Source organism: Hypanus sabinus, chromosome 2 (assembly GCF_030144855.1).
Source record: "Hypanus sabinus isolate sHypSab1 chromosome 2, sHypSab1.hap1, whole genome shotgun sequence".
Taxonomy (NCBI): domain Eukaryota; kingdom Metazoa; phylum Chordata; class Chondrichthyes; order Myliobatiformes; family Dasyatidae; genus Hypanus; species Hypanus sabinus.
In genome coordinates this window covers 9733669-9748500 of record NC_082707.1, presented here as the reverse complement: position 1 = coordinate 9748500, position 14832 = coordinate 9733669, and the positions used below count along the sequence as shown (strand labels likewise).

At 47.6% G+C, this 14832-nt stretch overlaps 1 protein-coding gene across 1 annotated transcript in view; it reads right to left on the bottom strand.

Annotated features, from left to right (window-relative positions):
* The window catches only part of LOC132404190 (nucleotidyltransferase MB21D2-like), a 51885-nt gene extending 44707 nt beyond the window's left edge, over nt 1–7178 (bottom strand). The window contains exon 1 of the mRNA XM_059988271.1: nt 6952–7178. Coding sequence (XP_059844254.1) covers nt 6952–7153 — 202 coding nt within the window. The 5' untranslated portion in view covers nt 7154–7178. The remainder of the gene's footprint in view (nt 1–6951) is intronic.
* Between the last annotated feature and the right edge of the window lie 7654 nt (nt 7179–14832).

Here is a 14832-nt window from a genome sequence, read left to right as displayed (position 1 = left end):
AACCACTGCAGGGCCAGCTTCAGGTACGGCTGCTGTCTGTAAGGAGTTTGTACGTTTTCCCCACGACCGCGTGGGTTTCCCCCCGTTTCCTCCTACCTTCCAAAGGCATAGGTTAGGATTAGTGAGTAGTGGGCTCACTATGTTGATGCCCCCAACCCCAATGACCTGATAGAGGTGTACAAGATGATCGTGTTGATCGGCAGAGGCTTCCTCCCAGGGCTGAAGTGGCCAACACGAGGGGGCATAGTTTTAAGGTGTTTGGAAGTAGACACAGAGGGGATATCAGGGGTAAGTTTTTTTTAAATATGCAGAGTGGTGAAATGGGTTGCTGGGGACTGTGGTGGAGGCGGATACAATAGGATCCTGGATAGGTATATGGAGTTTAGAAAAACGGAGGGCTGTGGGTAACCCAGATAATTTCTAAAGTACATAGATGTTCAACACAGCATCGTGGCCCAAAGGGCCTGTATTGTGCTGTAGGTTTTCTATGTTTCTGACCCATTTCACTGCATGTTTCAAAGTATGTGTGAGAAATAAAACTAATCTTTTCATACTTTCTTCTGAATGGGTTGGCGACATTTTACTGCATCATGCCTACTCAGTGAACCTGTCCATATCCCTTCCTGGTCTCCACACAGTCTACCTAGAACAGTACAGGTCCTTCACCCTATTGTGTTGTGCCAACCTTTTAACCTACTCTGAGATCAATCTGACCCTTCCCTCCTTCGTAGGCCTCTACTCATCATGCCCCTTCATATTAGCCATTTCTGTCCTGGGAAAAAAGCCTGTCTGTCCAGTCGATCTACACCTCTTATTTTGTCCACCTCCATCAAGTCACCTCGTCCTCCTTCGCTCCGAAGAGGAACCCCAGCTCACTCAACCCATCCTCAGAGGACGTGCTCTCCAACCTTGCACTCATTTAGTTTCCTGAACGCTACCACAGTATGACACAAAGTACAGACATCCACCGTGCAAAGTGCAGCATCGAGAGTCCAGGCCAGCTGCAACAGCGCCCGTTGTGGGAGTTTCAAGAAACTGTTCACAGAACCATGCAGCAGATTGTGAGGACTGCCGAGAAAATCATCCCCATCCCGCATATCAGATGTGCTGCATTCACTGAGCCCTCAGTATTGTCAAGAACCCCTCCCATCCATCCCATCACTGACTTCCTACCGTCAGGCAGCAGGTACTGTATAACCAAGGACCCATTATCTGATAACAGCTTCCTTCCCCAGGCTGTGAGACTTCTGAACACATTACCACTCAGTGCACGTTACTTATGACAGTACCAGTAATACTGTGTATATTTAACTATATTTTGTATATGCATTTTATATCAACTTGCACATCTACAGAATACTACTTTTATCCTTTAAATTTTATAATGTTCACATTGTTTTATGCACAGCATGCATGCTCCGTTTTGCACCTTGGTCCCCAAGGAACATTGTTTCGTTTAATTGTATACATCTGTATGGTTGAGGGCAATAAATTTGAACTGAAGGAATTAAATCCGTAACTGCCTCTCTGAAGAGGGAATTAATTACCAAACCACATCCAAATGTATTTAACAATTTGTATTGATAGTAAATCATCTTGTCATTTACAACTTTGGCACTGTGTGAACTGATTGCCTCAACTGTGAATAAAAAGGACTTGGAAACTAAATTAGAATGTGCTTAATTAATAGGAAGTTTTAAAAAGTGGAGGGTAGGGAATAAAGGAATTTCACAGTTGTAAAGTTAGAGAAAAGGTCTGAGGCAGCACAGAAATGCAGCGGTTAGCATAACACAAGTTCAGTTCCCGATGCTGTCTTTAAGGAGTTTGCACGTTCATCCCATAACCACGTGGGTGTCCTCTGGGCGTACACACACACACACACACTAATGGGGTGACATGGATGGAATTCTGCAGTGCAGGCTTGTCTCTCTAAAACTAAAAAAAAAATGACATTTAAGTAGACCCCAGTGTGAAGAGAAGGCAGTTGCTACACAGAACATCCTTGAGGTTGAAGGAATTTTGACCCAGCACAAACTAAAAGGGTATATAGACTGGGTATATGGACCATACCCCAACATTTATTCAGAATTTTATTTAGGCTCTTCCAGTCCAACAAGCCCATGCCATCAAATTACACCCACATGACCGATTAACCTTCCAAATTAAATCAGTAGGTTAATTGGTCACGGTACAGTAGCGTAGTGGTTAGCACAACGCTTTACAGATACAGGTGACCCGGATTCAATCCCCACTGCTGTCTGTAAGGATTTTGTACATTTCCCTGTGGGTGTCCTCCCACACACCACGTACTCGTTCATAGGTTAATCATTGTAAATTGTCCCGTGATTAGGCTAGGGTTAAATTGGGGGATTACTGGGCAACATGGCACAAAGGGCCTTCCCTGTACTGTATCTCAGTAAATTAAAATAACCGTAGATCTTTGGAACTTGGGAGAAATCCAGAGCACCTGGATGAAACCCATGTGGTCACGGGGAGAACGTACAAGCTCCCTACAGGCAGTAGTGGGAATTGATCCTGGCTTGCTGGTGCTGTAATAGTGCTATACCAGCCGATATTCCTCTGTCAATTTCTGCAGCTGACTTTTATACTTTGACAGTCTTCTAATCTCCCCCAGGACTTGGACCCCAAGATCCCTCTGCACATCAACACTGAAGGTCCTGCCATTAACTTCTGCTCATTGGTCATTTGCTCTTCGGTGTGCAGGAGAACGATGGGCCACCTTAAAGAGGTGGATAAAATTGAGGGGCATAGATAGGGTGAAGCCCCTCAATGAGAGAGGGGTCAGAGGAGAATAACCAGACTGGTTCGAGCTGACAGGAAGGTGACAGTAACTCAAATAACCACACGTTACAACAGTGGTGTGCAGAAGAGCATCTCTGAATGGACAACACATTGAACCTTGAAGTGGATGGGCTACAGCAGCAGAAAACCACGAACACACACTCAGTGGCCATCCACTTCATTAGGAACAGGCTTGGAAGAAAGTGGCCACTTGCATATGTTGCAGCTTTATAAAACTCTTAGGAGTTTTGCACACAGTTCCAGTCGCCCCGTTACAGGAAGAATATGAAGGCTTTGAGGAGGGTGCAGAAGAGGTTCACCAGGATGTTGCCTGGATGAGAAGGCATGTGCTATATTAGAGGTTGGACAAACTTGGGTCGTTTTTTCTGGAGGGGTGCAGGCCGAGGGGAGATCCGATAGAGATGTACAAGCTCACGAGAGGCATAGATAGACACGGAGCATCTTTATCCCAGGATTGAAATTCCTAATACCAGAGGGTATGTATTTAAGATGAAAGGGAGCAAGTTCAAAGGAGATGTGAGGTGCAACTGTGTTGGGTGTTTAGAATGCACTGCGAGGGCTGATGGTCGAGGCAGATGCAATAGAGGTATTCAGGCTAATGTTGGCACATAAAGGAGTGGGAAGAGGAACAATGTGGACATTGGACGTGCAGGTGAAGTTAGTTTAGTTGCTGTTTGATTTCTATTTTGCTTGGCACAACACTGGGGGGGGGGGGGGAATAAAGGCCTGTACCTGTTGATATTTTTATTGTAACTCAGTGAATTTTTACGCCAGCAAAGTATTGCTGTCACAAACACATGTCGTGAAATTTGTTATGTGGTTGCGGTACAATGAAGTCATGCAAAAATAGAAATAAAGAAGTAGTGAGGCAGTGTTCATGGGTTCAATGTCCATTCAGGAATCAGATGGCAGAGGGGAAGCTGTTCCTGAATCGTTGAATTTGTGCCTTCAGGCTTTTGTACCTCCTACCACGCATGATCTGGGTGACGAGGGTCCTTCTTGACAATAAACCTGATATTGATTCCTCACTATTCTATGTTCGACTTGTTTCAGAGGTCAAAGCAAATTAATTATCAAAGTACGTACATTTTCTCACAGGCAAAGTAGAAGAAAGGAACACAATCAAATCTATGAAAAACTGCTCAGAAAGACTAACAACCAATGTGTAAAAGAGAAACTCCACAAATACAAAAAATATAATAAATAAATAACAAATAGATAATACTGAGAAGATGAGATGAAGAGTCCTTGAAAGTGAGTCCATAGGTTGTGGGAACAGTCAGTGCTGGAGTGAGTGAAGTTGCTCACACTGGTTCAGGAGCCTGATGGTTGAGGGGTAATAACTGTTCCTGAACCCTGGTGGTGTGGGACCTGACAGTTGAGGGGTAATAACTGTTCCTGAACGTGGTGGTGTGGGACCTGATGGCTGAGGAGTAATAACTGTTCCTGAACCTGGTGGTGTGGGACCTGATGATTGAGGGGTAATAACTGTTCCTGAACCTGGTGGTGTGGGACCTGATGATTGAGGGGTAATAACTGTTCCTGAACCTGGTGGTGTGGGACCTGATGGTTGAGGGGTAACAACTGTTCCTGAACCTGGTGGTGTGGGACCTGATGGTTGAGGGGTGATAACTGTTCCTGAACCTGGTGGTGTGGGACCTGATGGTTGAGGGGTAATAACTGTTCCTGAACCTGGTGGTGTGGGACCTGATGGCTGAGGGGTAATAACTGTTCCTGAACCTGGTGGTGTGGGACCTGATGGTTGAGGGGTAATAACTGTTCCTGAACCTGGTGGTGTGGGACCTGATGGTTGAGGGGTAATAACTGTTCCTGAACCTGGTGGTGTGGGACCTGATGGTTGAGGGGTAACAACTGTTCCTAAACCTGGTGGTCTGAGACCAGAGGCTCCTGCATCTCCTTCCTGATGGTAGCAGCAAAGAAGATGGTGTGAGTCCTTGATGATGGATTTAATGGATATACATGCAATTTATTTCTGGTCACCTCCAGTATCCTAGAGAAACAATTTCTTCCCAACACCATCAGATTTCTGAACGGTCTGTGGACAATCATTTTGTTCTTTGCACAATTTTTGCAATTTGCATAATTATGACTTTGCAATGTACTGCTGCCACAAAGTAACATGTTTCACATCATATTAATCAATGAGAATAAACCTGACTCTACGGTTCCCATCCTCCCCCAAATACATATTCCAGACAGATAGAAACATAGAAAACCTACAGCAAGTACAGGCCCTTCGGCCCACAAAGCTGTGCCGAACATGTCCTTACCTTAGAAATTACCTTGGGTTACCCATACCCCTCTATTTTTCTATGCTCCATGTACCTATCCAGGAGTCTCTTAAAAGGCCCTATCGTATCCACTTCCAACACCATCGCTGGCAGCCCATTCCACGCACTCAACGCACTCTGTATGAAAAACTTACCCCTGACATCTCCTCTGTACCTACTTCCAAGCACCTTAAAACTGTGCTCTCTCGTGCTAGCCATTTCAGCCCTGGGTAAAAGCCTCTGACTATCCACATGATCAATGCGTATCATTATCTAATACACCTCTATCAGGTCACCTCTCATCGTCTGTTGCTCCAAGGAGAAAAGGCCAAGTTCGCTCAATCTATTCTCATAAGGCATGCTCCCCAATCCAGGCAACACCCTTGTAAATCTCCTCTGCACCCTTTCTATGGTTTCCTTGTCCTTCCTGTAGTGAGGTGACCAGAACTGAGCACAGTACTCCAAGTGGGGTCTGACCAGGGTCCTATAAAGCTGTAACATTACTTCTTGGCTCTTAAACTCAATTTCACAATTGATGAAGGCCAATGCATCGTATGCCTTCTTAACGATAGAGTCAACCTGTGCAGCAGCTTTGAACATCCTATGGACTCGGATCCCAAGATCCTCCCGATCCTTCACACTGCCAAGAGTCTTGCCATTAATACTATATTCTGCCATCATATTTGACCTGCCAAAATGAACCACCTCACACTTACTGGGTTGAACTCCATCTGCTACTTCTCAGCCCAGTTATGCATCCTATCAATGTCCTGCTGTAACCTCTGACAGCCTTCCACACTATCCACAACACCTCCAACCCTGCTGGAAAAAGGCCAGCAGTGTCATGAAGGATCCAACACACCCTGCTCAGAGACTGTTTGTCCCGCTCCCATCAGGGAGGAGGCTACAAATCATCCCTGCCAGTCCCTTTCCCCAAGCCCTGAGGCTGATCAATGTCCCCACCCCTCCTCTACTTTAGCACCTCCTGTCAGAGTCACCTTATGTACAGACACTCCTATGCCTAATGTCACTTTGGGGACATACAATTAATGTATAACGTATTTATATTTATTAGTTTATTAAAAAAAATGTTATAGTGTTGTTGTGCGGCATCGGACCCGGAGTAACAATTATTTTGTTCTCCTTTACACTTGTGTGCTGGAAATGACATTAAACCATCTTGATTTCCAATTCTCACACTCTGGAGTGGGCAGTTAAGCTCCAGACCCGGACCTTAGCGCAGATACACAGCGGCCAAGCAACTGATTACTCCCGATCAAGATCTAGATTGTTTAATGTCGTTCCCAGCACACAGGAGAGTGAAATAATTGTTCCTCCGGATCCGATGCAGCACAAAAAAAAAACCCGCTGTAAGATGAAGAACATAATCAATATAATTACCTAAGACAGCTTACATAGATTAATTGTATGTCTGTAAAGTGACGCGAGGCCCAGGAGTGTGAACATAAGGTGACTAACAGCAGAAGACAAAAGTAGTGGAGTTCGTCGGTGAAACTGATTTTGAATCAAAGAATGATCTTTGCTTTTTAAACAAGGTACATTGCGGGGGAAACACCAGAATATGATCTTTGACGGAGAAAACAAAACGAATTGGAAAATTTCCAACATTCTTAACAATTAAGAACTTCGCAGACTTAAAAAAGCGCAGAGTTGCAAACTCAGCGTTGCCGACATACCAGCCCCCGCCACCGGAGCGTGTGAAGGCGAAGGGGAATTGTTCACACTCACGCACGCCCACCACGGAACCCGAGGGCGAAAGGGTGACTTTGAGTATCACCGAGACCTCTCAGTAGCAGGCGGTGGGTACCGCACTCACCCAGCATGGAGAAGATAAAGTCCTTAGCTGTGTGGATCTCCAGGGCTCTGTGATCATCGTATTCCCGCTGGTCCTGTCTGCTGAATTCCTGAATCAGTTTGTTCAAATCCTCGATCTTAGCCCCCGACCTAAAATCCAGCTCCGCCGGCGTTTTGGGCGCACCGGGGCTGGGTTTACTGCCTGCGCCGTTCATAGCCGCCATCTTCGACCAGATTGTGTGGGGGAGAAACAGCGCTGGGAATTTAAGATTTTAAAAAATCCGCCGGCTTGACACGGCTTTCCCCCACCTCTATCACTTTCTCCCCTTACCGCCCCCACTTCTAATTACACTGCAGCTGAACAGTTTGCAGGTGGCGCTTAAATCCAGCGAATAAAGAGACCCGCTTCCACAGGTCCTTTCAAACCCAGTGAATGAATAAAATCTGCACGGAAATTGACAATTGCAACCTGATGTCGAATCAACAAGCGGGCCACAATGTAGTGCTCGCCCACCGCTACTCTTAAAGAGACCGCCGCCCCGAATCCCTCCTCCCCATCCCTCCTCCTCTTCCTCCCTCCCCGCCCCTCCCCTCCACCTTCCTCCCCCCACCTTCATCCTTTCCCCCTCCCCTCCCCTTCCTCCCTCCCCCGCCCTTCCTCCCCTCCACCTTCCTCCCCCCACCTTCATCCTTTCCCCCTCCCCTCCCCCTCAACCCTCTGCATTCCCCTACCCCTCCCCTTTCCCCCGCCCTTCCTCCCCTCCACCTTCATCCTTTCCCTCTCCCCTCCCCTTCCTCCCTCCCCCGCCCTTCCTCCCCTCCACCTTCCTCCCCCCCACCTTCATCCTTTCCCTCTCCCCTCCCCTTCCTCCCTCCCCGCCCTTCCTCCCCTCCACCTTCCTCCCCCCACCTTCATCCTTTCCCCCTCCCCTCCCCCTCAACCCTCTGCATTCCCCTACCCCTCCCCTTTCCCCCGCCCTTCCTCCCCTCCTTCCTCCCCCCCACCTTCATCCTTTCCCTCTCCCCTCCCCTTCCTCCCTCCCCTGCCCTTCCTCCCCTCCATCTTCCTCCCCCCACCTTCATCCTTTCCCTCTCCCCTCCCCTTCCTCCCTCCCCCGCCCTTCCTCCCCTCCATCTTCCTCCCCCCACCTTCATCCTTTCCCTCTCCCCTCCCCTTCCTCCCTCCCCCGCCCTTCCTCCCCTCCACCTTCCTCCCCCCCCCACCATCCTTTCCCTCTCCCCTCCCCTTCCTCCCTCCCCCGCCCTTCCTCCCCTCCACCTTCCTCCCCCCACCTTCATCCTTTCCCCCTCCCCTCCCCCTCAACCCTCTGCATTCCCCTACCCCTCCCCTTTCCCCCGCCCTCTCTCCATTCCTCCCCTCCGTTCACAACCTACCTCTTCCCTCCCATTGTCCTTCCACCCTCTAGCCCTCTACTCGCTGCCCATCCACCTCCTCCCCTTTCCCTTCACCCCAGGGGCCATTCCTCAGATACCAGCACACCCCACAGAGGCTTTCCCACTCAGCCTCAGCATCTCCTGAGTGGCCTAGGCCTCGCCACAACCGAGGCAATGCAGCTCCCCTGCTGCCCGTCTCGCGGGTGAAGTAAATAATATGAATAAAAGGAATACCGAGGTAGTCATTATTACTACCTGTCAGTCCATGGCCTCCACTACTGTTGTGTTGAGGCCACCCTCAGGTCGGAGAAGCCACACCTTATATTCTGTCTAGGTAACCTCCAATATGATGCATGAACATCAATTTCTTAAACTTCCGGTACCACCCGCACCACCCTGCCATTCACCACTCGCCATTCCCTTCTCTTTCACCACCCTGCCATTCACCACTCGCCATTCCCTTCTCTTTCACCACCCTGCCATTCACCACCCTGCCATTCACCACTCGCCATTCCCTTCTCTTTCACCACCCTGCCATTCACCACTCGCCATTCACCACTCGCCATTCCCTTCTCTTTCACCACCCTGCCATTCACCACTCGCCATTCACCACTCGCCCTTCCCTGCTCTTTCACTACCCTGCTATTCACCACTCGCCATTCCCTGCTCTTTCACCACCCTGCCATTCACCACTCGCCATTCCCTGCTCTTTCACCACCCTGCCATTCACCACTCGCCATTCCCTTCTCATTCACCACCCTGCCATTCACCACTCGCCATTCCCTTCTCTTTCACCTCACCTACCCAACACCTCCCTCGGGTTCTCCTCCTCCTTCTCTTTCTCCCTTGGCCTTCTGTCTTCTTCCATCAGACTCCCCCTCATCCTGCCCAGTATCTCTTTCACTAATCAACCTCCCAGATCTGTACTTCACCCCTCCCCACTTCCCGGTTTCTCCCTGTGCTTCTCTCTGCCCTCCACCACCTTCTAAATCTACTCCTCCGCCTGAAAATCTTCTGCAGTCAATGTACTCTTTTTCATAGAAACTGCCTGACCTGACGAGTTCCTCCAGCACTTTGTGTGTGTTGCTCAGATTTCCAGCGTCTGCAGATTCTCTTGTCTAATGAGGTATTTGGGTCTTCCAGAAATCCAGAGATGGAGGTGAAGAAGCTGTTCCTGAACCTTTGAGTGTGTCTTCAGGCTCCCGTACCTTCTCCCTGATGGCAGCAATGAGAAGAAGTTTGGTCCCTGGTGGAGGGAGTCCTTAATGATGGACGTCTCCTTCCTGGGGCATGAACCCTGAAGGATAGGGAGAGTCGTGCTTGTGATGGAGCTGGAAGTGAATAAACTGTTGATGTTTTGGGCCAAGATCCTTCCTCAGGACTGGGAAGGAGGGGGGAAGACAGCAGAATAAGAAGGAGGAGGGAGGGGAAGGAGGACAAGCTTGAAGGTGATAGATGAGGTCGGGTGAGGGGGGAGGGGTGAAGTGAGAAGCTAGAAGGTGATAGGTAGAAAAGATAAAGGCTGAAGAAGAAGAAGGAATCTGATAGGAGAGGAGAGTGGACCATGAGAGAAAGGGAGGGAGGAGGGACACTGAGGGAAGTGATAGGCAGGTGAGGAGAAGAGAAAAAATAATGGGGGAGGGCAGAGTGAGGAATAGCAGAAGCAGAAAGAGAGAGGGGGCCTTCATCTTCAAACCCATCTTTACCTCCTCCCTGCTCCCCTACTCTCCTCTTTCTGCTGGGATTCCTTGTCTTTACCGATCTCTCTCCAGGCGCATCCCTGCAAGTGGCCAAGTGCTACCCCTGCCCATTCACCTCCTCGCTCACCTCCGTTCCAGATCCCAAATAGTCCTTCCAGGCGAGGCAATACTTGACCTGCAGTCTCTTGCGGTTGTCTACTGTATTCAGTGCTCCCCAGTGTGGCTTCCTCTACATCGGTGGGACCCCAGGTGGAGGACCGCTTTTTGGAGAACCTTCACTCTGTCTGCAACAACTAGGGTTTCCCAGCGGCCAATTCCAATCCCTGTTCCCATTCCAACATGTTGGTCCATGGCCTCCTCTACTGTCAAGGTGAGACCACTCTGATGTTGGAGGATCAACATCTCACGTTCCGTCTGGGTAGCCTCCAACCTGATAGCATGAACATCGATTTCTCCAACGTATGGTAACTTCTTCCCTCCCCCTTCTCTGAGCAACACAGTTGGCATGGAAGAGAAGGCCTTAAGGGCCTGTGGCTATTTCCAAATTGATTTTCTTTGGTGCATAAGGTCTGCTGTAAGGACATCACTTTTGAACTTACCTCCTCTCTCTTTAAATGCATGCACTTGAGCATCCATCTCAAACCAGGGGAAAGGATTCTCTGTCAATGCCTCACATAGTTTTATAAACTTTTGCCAGGTCTTCCAGCAGCCTCTGACGCTCCATAGAAAACAGCCCAAGTTTATCCCTTGCTCTGTCTGCTGGAAAGGTTAGGATTTCCTGGTGGCCACCCATTTCTATTTGGCTCCCCACTCCTATTCTGACATGTCAGTCCATGGCCTCCATTATTGCCATGAAGAGGCTAAACTCATGTCAGAGGAGCGACACCTCGTATTCTCTCTGGTTAGCCTCCAACCTGATGACATGAACATTGATTTTTTTTCAATTCACAGTACTTTCTCCCCTTCCCCCTTCTCTCTTTTTTCCATTCCCCATTTTGGCTCCCTCTTCACTCCTTCTCATCTCCTCACAAGCCCATCACCTCCCTCTGGTCCCTCACCATCTTCCCTTTTTCCCATGATCCACTGGCCTCTCCTATCAGATTCCTCTTCTTCCCCCCTTTACCTTTTCAACCCATCACCTCCCAGCCTCTCACATCATCCCCCTCCCCCTCACCTGCCAACTTGTCTTCCTCCCCTTTCTCCCCACCATCTTATTCTGGCTTCTTCCCCCTTCCTTTCCAGTCCTGATGTAGGGTCTTGATCAAAAAGTCTACTATTTATTCCCGTCCATAGATGGTGCCTGACCTGCTGGGTTCCTCCAGCATTTTGTGTCTGTTGCTCCGGATATCCAGCCTCTCCTGATAGCATGTTCCCCCTAATCACATGACACAGAACAAATTGGATGAAAGGATGACTCCAGCCAGAAGTGGTCCAGCAGCAATTTTTATTTGTGAGTCAGATATGATCTGTGTGCAATCTGATTTGTTCCTGAAAATTGATCCATTGCACTTGGCTGACAGCTGATTCTAATCCATACAGCAGTATGATTCAAGTGTTTAGATACATTATTTCATCAATAAATGCCATCAGGTGGCTGTGTTAATGGAATTATTCCCAGGGATGCTGGGAAGCTGTGTGGTTGGTGGCCAGCCCAACCCATTGGTGCTGCCCTCTAGTGTTCATGTGGTGGAAGACAAGCTGGATTGCATGCTCCAGTTTGTAGACCATAGCAGGCTTCTTCTTGTCATTAACACTCATGCGCTATCAGTTTGTAGGACATGATACTCAAGGACTTGGACTATATCATATACCTTGTGTGTGACTGTATGTTTACTGCTATCATCACCACTAGTCACTGGCAGTCAATCAGAAAAGTTCCCCTTTATTCCCACACGCTGCCTCCTGCCCGTCAGCCAGTATTTTTCCTATAAAACCATAGGACTTTATCTTGTTAACCAGCCTCATGTGTGGCACCTTCTCAAATACCTTCTGAAAATCCAAGTAAATGACATCTACTGGCTCTCCTTTGTCCACCCTGCTTGTTACTTCCTCAAAGAACTCTAACAGATTTCTCAGGCAAGATCTCCTGTTACAGAAACAATGCTGACTTTGACTTTATCATTAGTCTCTGAGTTCCTTAAAATCTCATCCTAATAATAGACTCCAACACTTCCCCAACTGAGGTTAGGTTAACTGGCCTGTAATTTCCTTTTTTTTTGCCTCCCTCCCTTCTTAAAGAGTGGAATGACATTTCCAGATGCTGGAGGAACTCAGCAGGCCAGGCAGTATCTATGGAGGGGAATGATCAGTTGACGTTTCAGGCTGAGACCCTTCATAAGCACTTCTATTTCTCTGTGTTAACACTTAATAAAAATGCGTAGCAATAAACTTCATGCCTGATTCTTGACTTCCAAAGAAGCATTGGTTCATGGAAACATCTACACTGTCAAAAAACTGTTACTAAACTAAAGAGTGCAGAAGAGACTTACAAGGATTTTACCTAGACTTGAGCGATTGACTTCCAGGGATAGGCTGGACAGGCATACTAATTTAATAATTTAGAGATACTGCCCTTCCGGCCCAACCACCCAATTGCACCCATGTGACCAATTAACCCACAGGATGATATATCTTTAGAACGAGGGAGCAAATCCAGAGGAAACACGGGGAGAACATACGAGGAGTGATTGATAAGTTTGTGGCCTAAGGCAGAAGGAGTCAATTTTAGAAAACCGAGCACATTTATTTTTCAACATAGTCCCCTCCTACATTTACACACTTAGTCCAGCAGCCGTGGAGCATACGGATCTTGGACCTCCAGAAAGAGTCCACAGCAGGGGTGATTGATAAGTTCGTGGCCTAAGGTAGAAGGAGATGAGTTATTAACTTCAAACTTTCTGCATTATCACTCATGTAACGGGAGATGTATAGCATCTGCTGTGGACACTTTCTGGAGGTCCAAGATCCGTATGCTCCACGACCGCTGGACTAAGTGTGTAAACGTAGGAGGGGACTATGTTGAAAAATAAATGTGCTAGGTTTTCTAAAATTGACTCCTTCTACCTTAGGCCATGAACTTGTCAATCACATACAAACTCCTTACAATCACCAGTGGGAACTGAACCCAGGTTGCTGGAGCTGTAATAGTGTTGTACTAAACTCTACCTACCTTGCTGTCCCGTGCCTTGTGTGTATAAATAAACACAAAGGGTAGTGTGTAAATGGGTGAGCTGCCAAAAGAAGTGGTCAAGGCAGGTACAATAACTACTTTTCAAAGATAATTCCCGGTTTGTGGTGAGGCTTTAGAGAGGATGCATAAGAGGCTTAGCAGGAGGCTGCCTGGTTTAGAGGGTATGAGAGGCTGGACAAACTTGAGATGTTTTATTTGGAGTGTTGGAGGCTGAGGGGAGATCTGATAGAGGTTTTTAAGATTACGAGAAGTATAGAGGGAGTAGACAAGAAGTATCATTTCCCCAGGGTTGAAATCTCCGTACCAGAGGGGGTAGGTTCAAAGGGGTTGTGAAAGGTTAGTTTTTATACTCAGAGATTGCTAGATGCCTGGAGTGCATTGCCTCAGATGGTGGCAGAGGCAAATACATTAAAGGCTTTTAAGAGATGTTTAGATAGGCAGATGAATGTGAGGAAGATGGAGGGATATGGACATTGTTGGCAGAGGGATTTGTTTTCGGGTGTTTTTGCTTTACTTTTTAGCTGGTTTAGCTGTAGGCCGAAGGATCTGTTCCTGTGCTGTACTGTTCTGTGTTCTGTGTTCTGTGAAAGGTTTAAAAGGTTATTGGCAGAGTGTTGGGAAATGGGACTGGCCCGGACGGAGCATTTTGGCTGGGCCAAAGAGCCTGTTTCCATACTGTTTCACTCTATAACTGTCCAGTTTTCATTAACAACAATGCGATCCCCGTTTCACAGAGACATGGACCCAGAAAAACAAGGAGAGAATGAATGGTGTCCTCTGAAGTAGGTTTAAGGGATCTTCTATGTCTTACTTGAAGAACATTACATTCATATGGCTGGAGGTATGTTATTGATTTTATTTAGGAACCTTATTTTGGAGAGGATGTTTCCTACGATTGCAGAGTCTCTGACCAGAGAGCTGAGACAAGTGAATCTATGGAATTCTTTGCCAAAGGCAGCTGTGGAGGCCAAGCCTTTATGAATGTTTAAGGCAGAGGTTGATTCTTGATTGGTCAGGGAATGAAGGGAGATGGGGAGCAGGCAGGAGTTTGGTGCTGAGAGGGAAATGGATCAGCTATGATGAAATGTTGGAGCAGACTCGATTGACCAAATGGCCTAATTCTGCCTCTATATCTATGGTCTTATACAGCACAGAACAGGCTCTTCTGGCCCAATGAGAAGAACCACCAGCCACCCACCTGTTTAACATTAGCCTGATCACAACTTACAATGAGCAATTAACATGTTAATCAGTATACCTTTAAACCGGACTACCCGGAGGAAATAAACGTGGTTCATGGGGAGAAAGTACAAACTCCTTAGAGATGGTGCCAGAATTGAACTCCAAACTCTGGAAAGCCCTGAGCTGTAATAGTGTTGTGCTAACCGCTACTCTACCTTGGCGCACATGTTGGTATGACATTCTCCAGTACCCTTATGAGGCAGAAATGGCACAAGTTTCTGACTCTGTAAAGGATCACCAACTGACCTTAAATGTGCCTGGACCAGGCCCTGTGACACACGAGGAAGAGAAACGAGGCTTTCTCCCAAACGCATTTCAATCCTTGTTTTATTGCACAGAAATAAAAGACATCAGGTTTTCTTATCTTCTACAATCT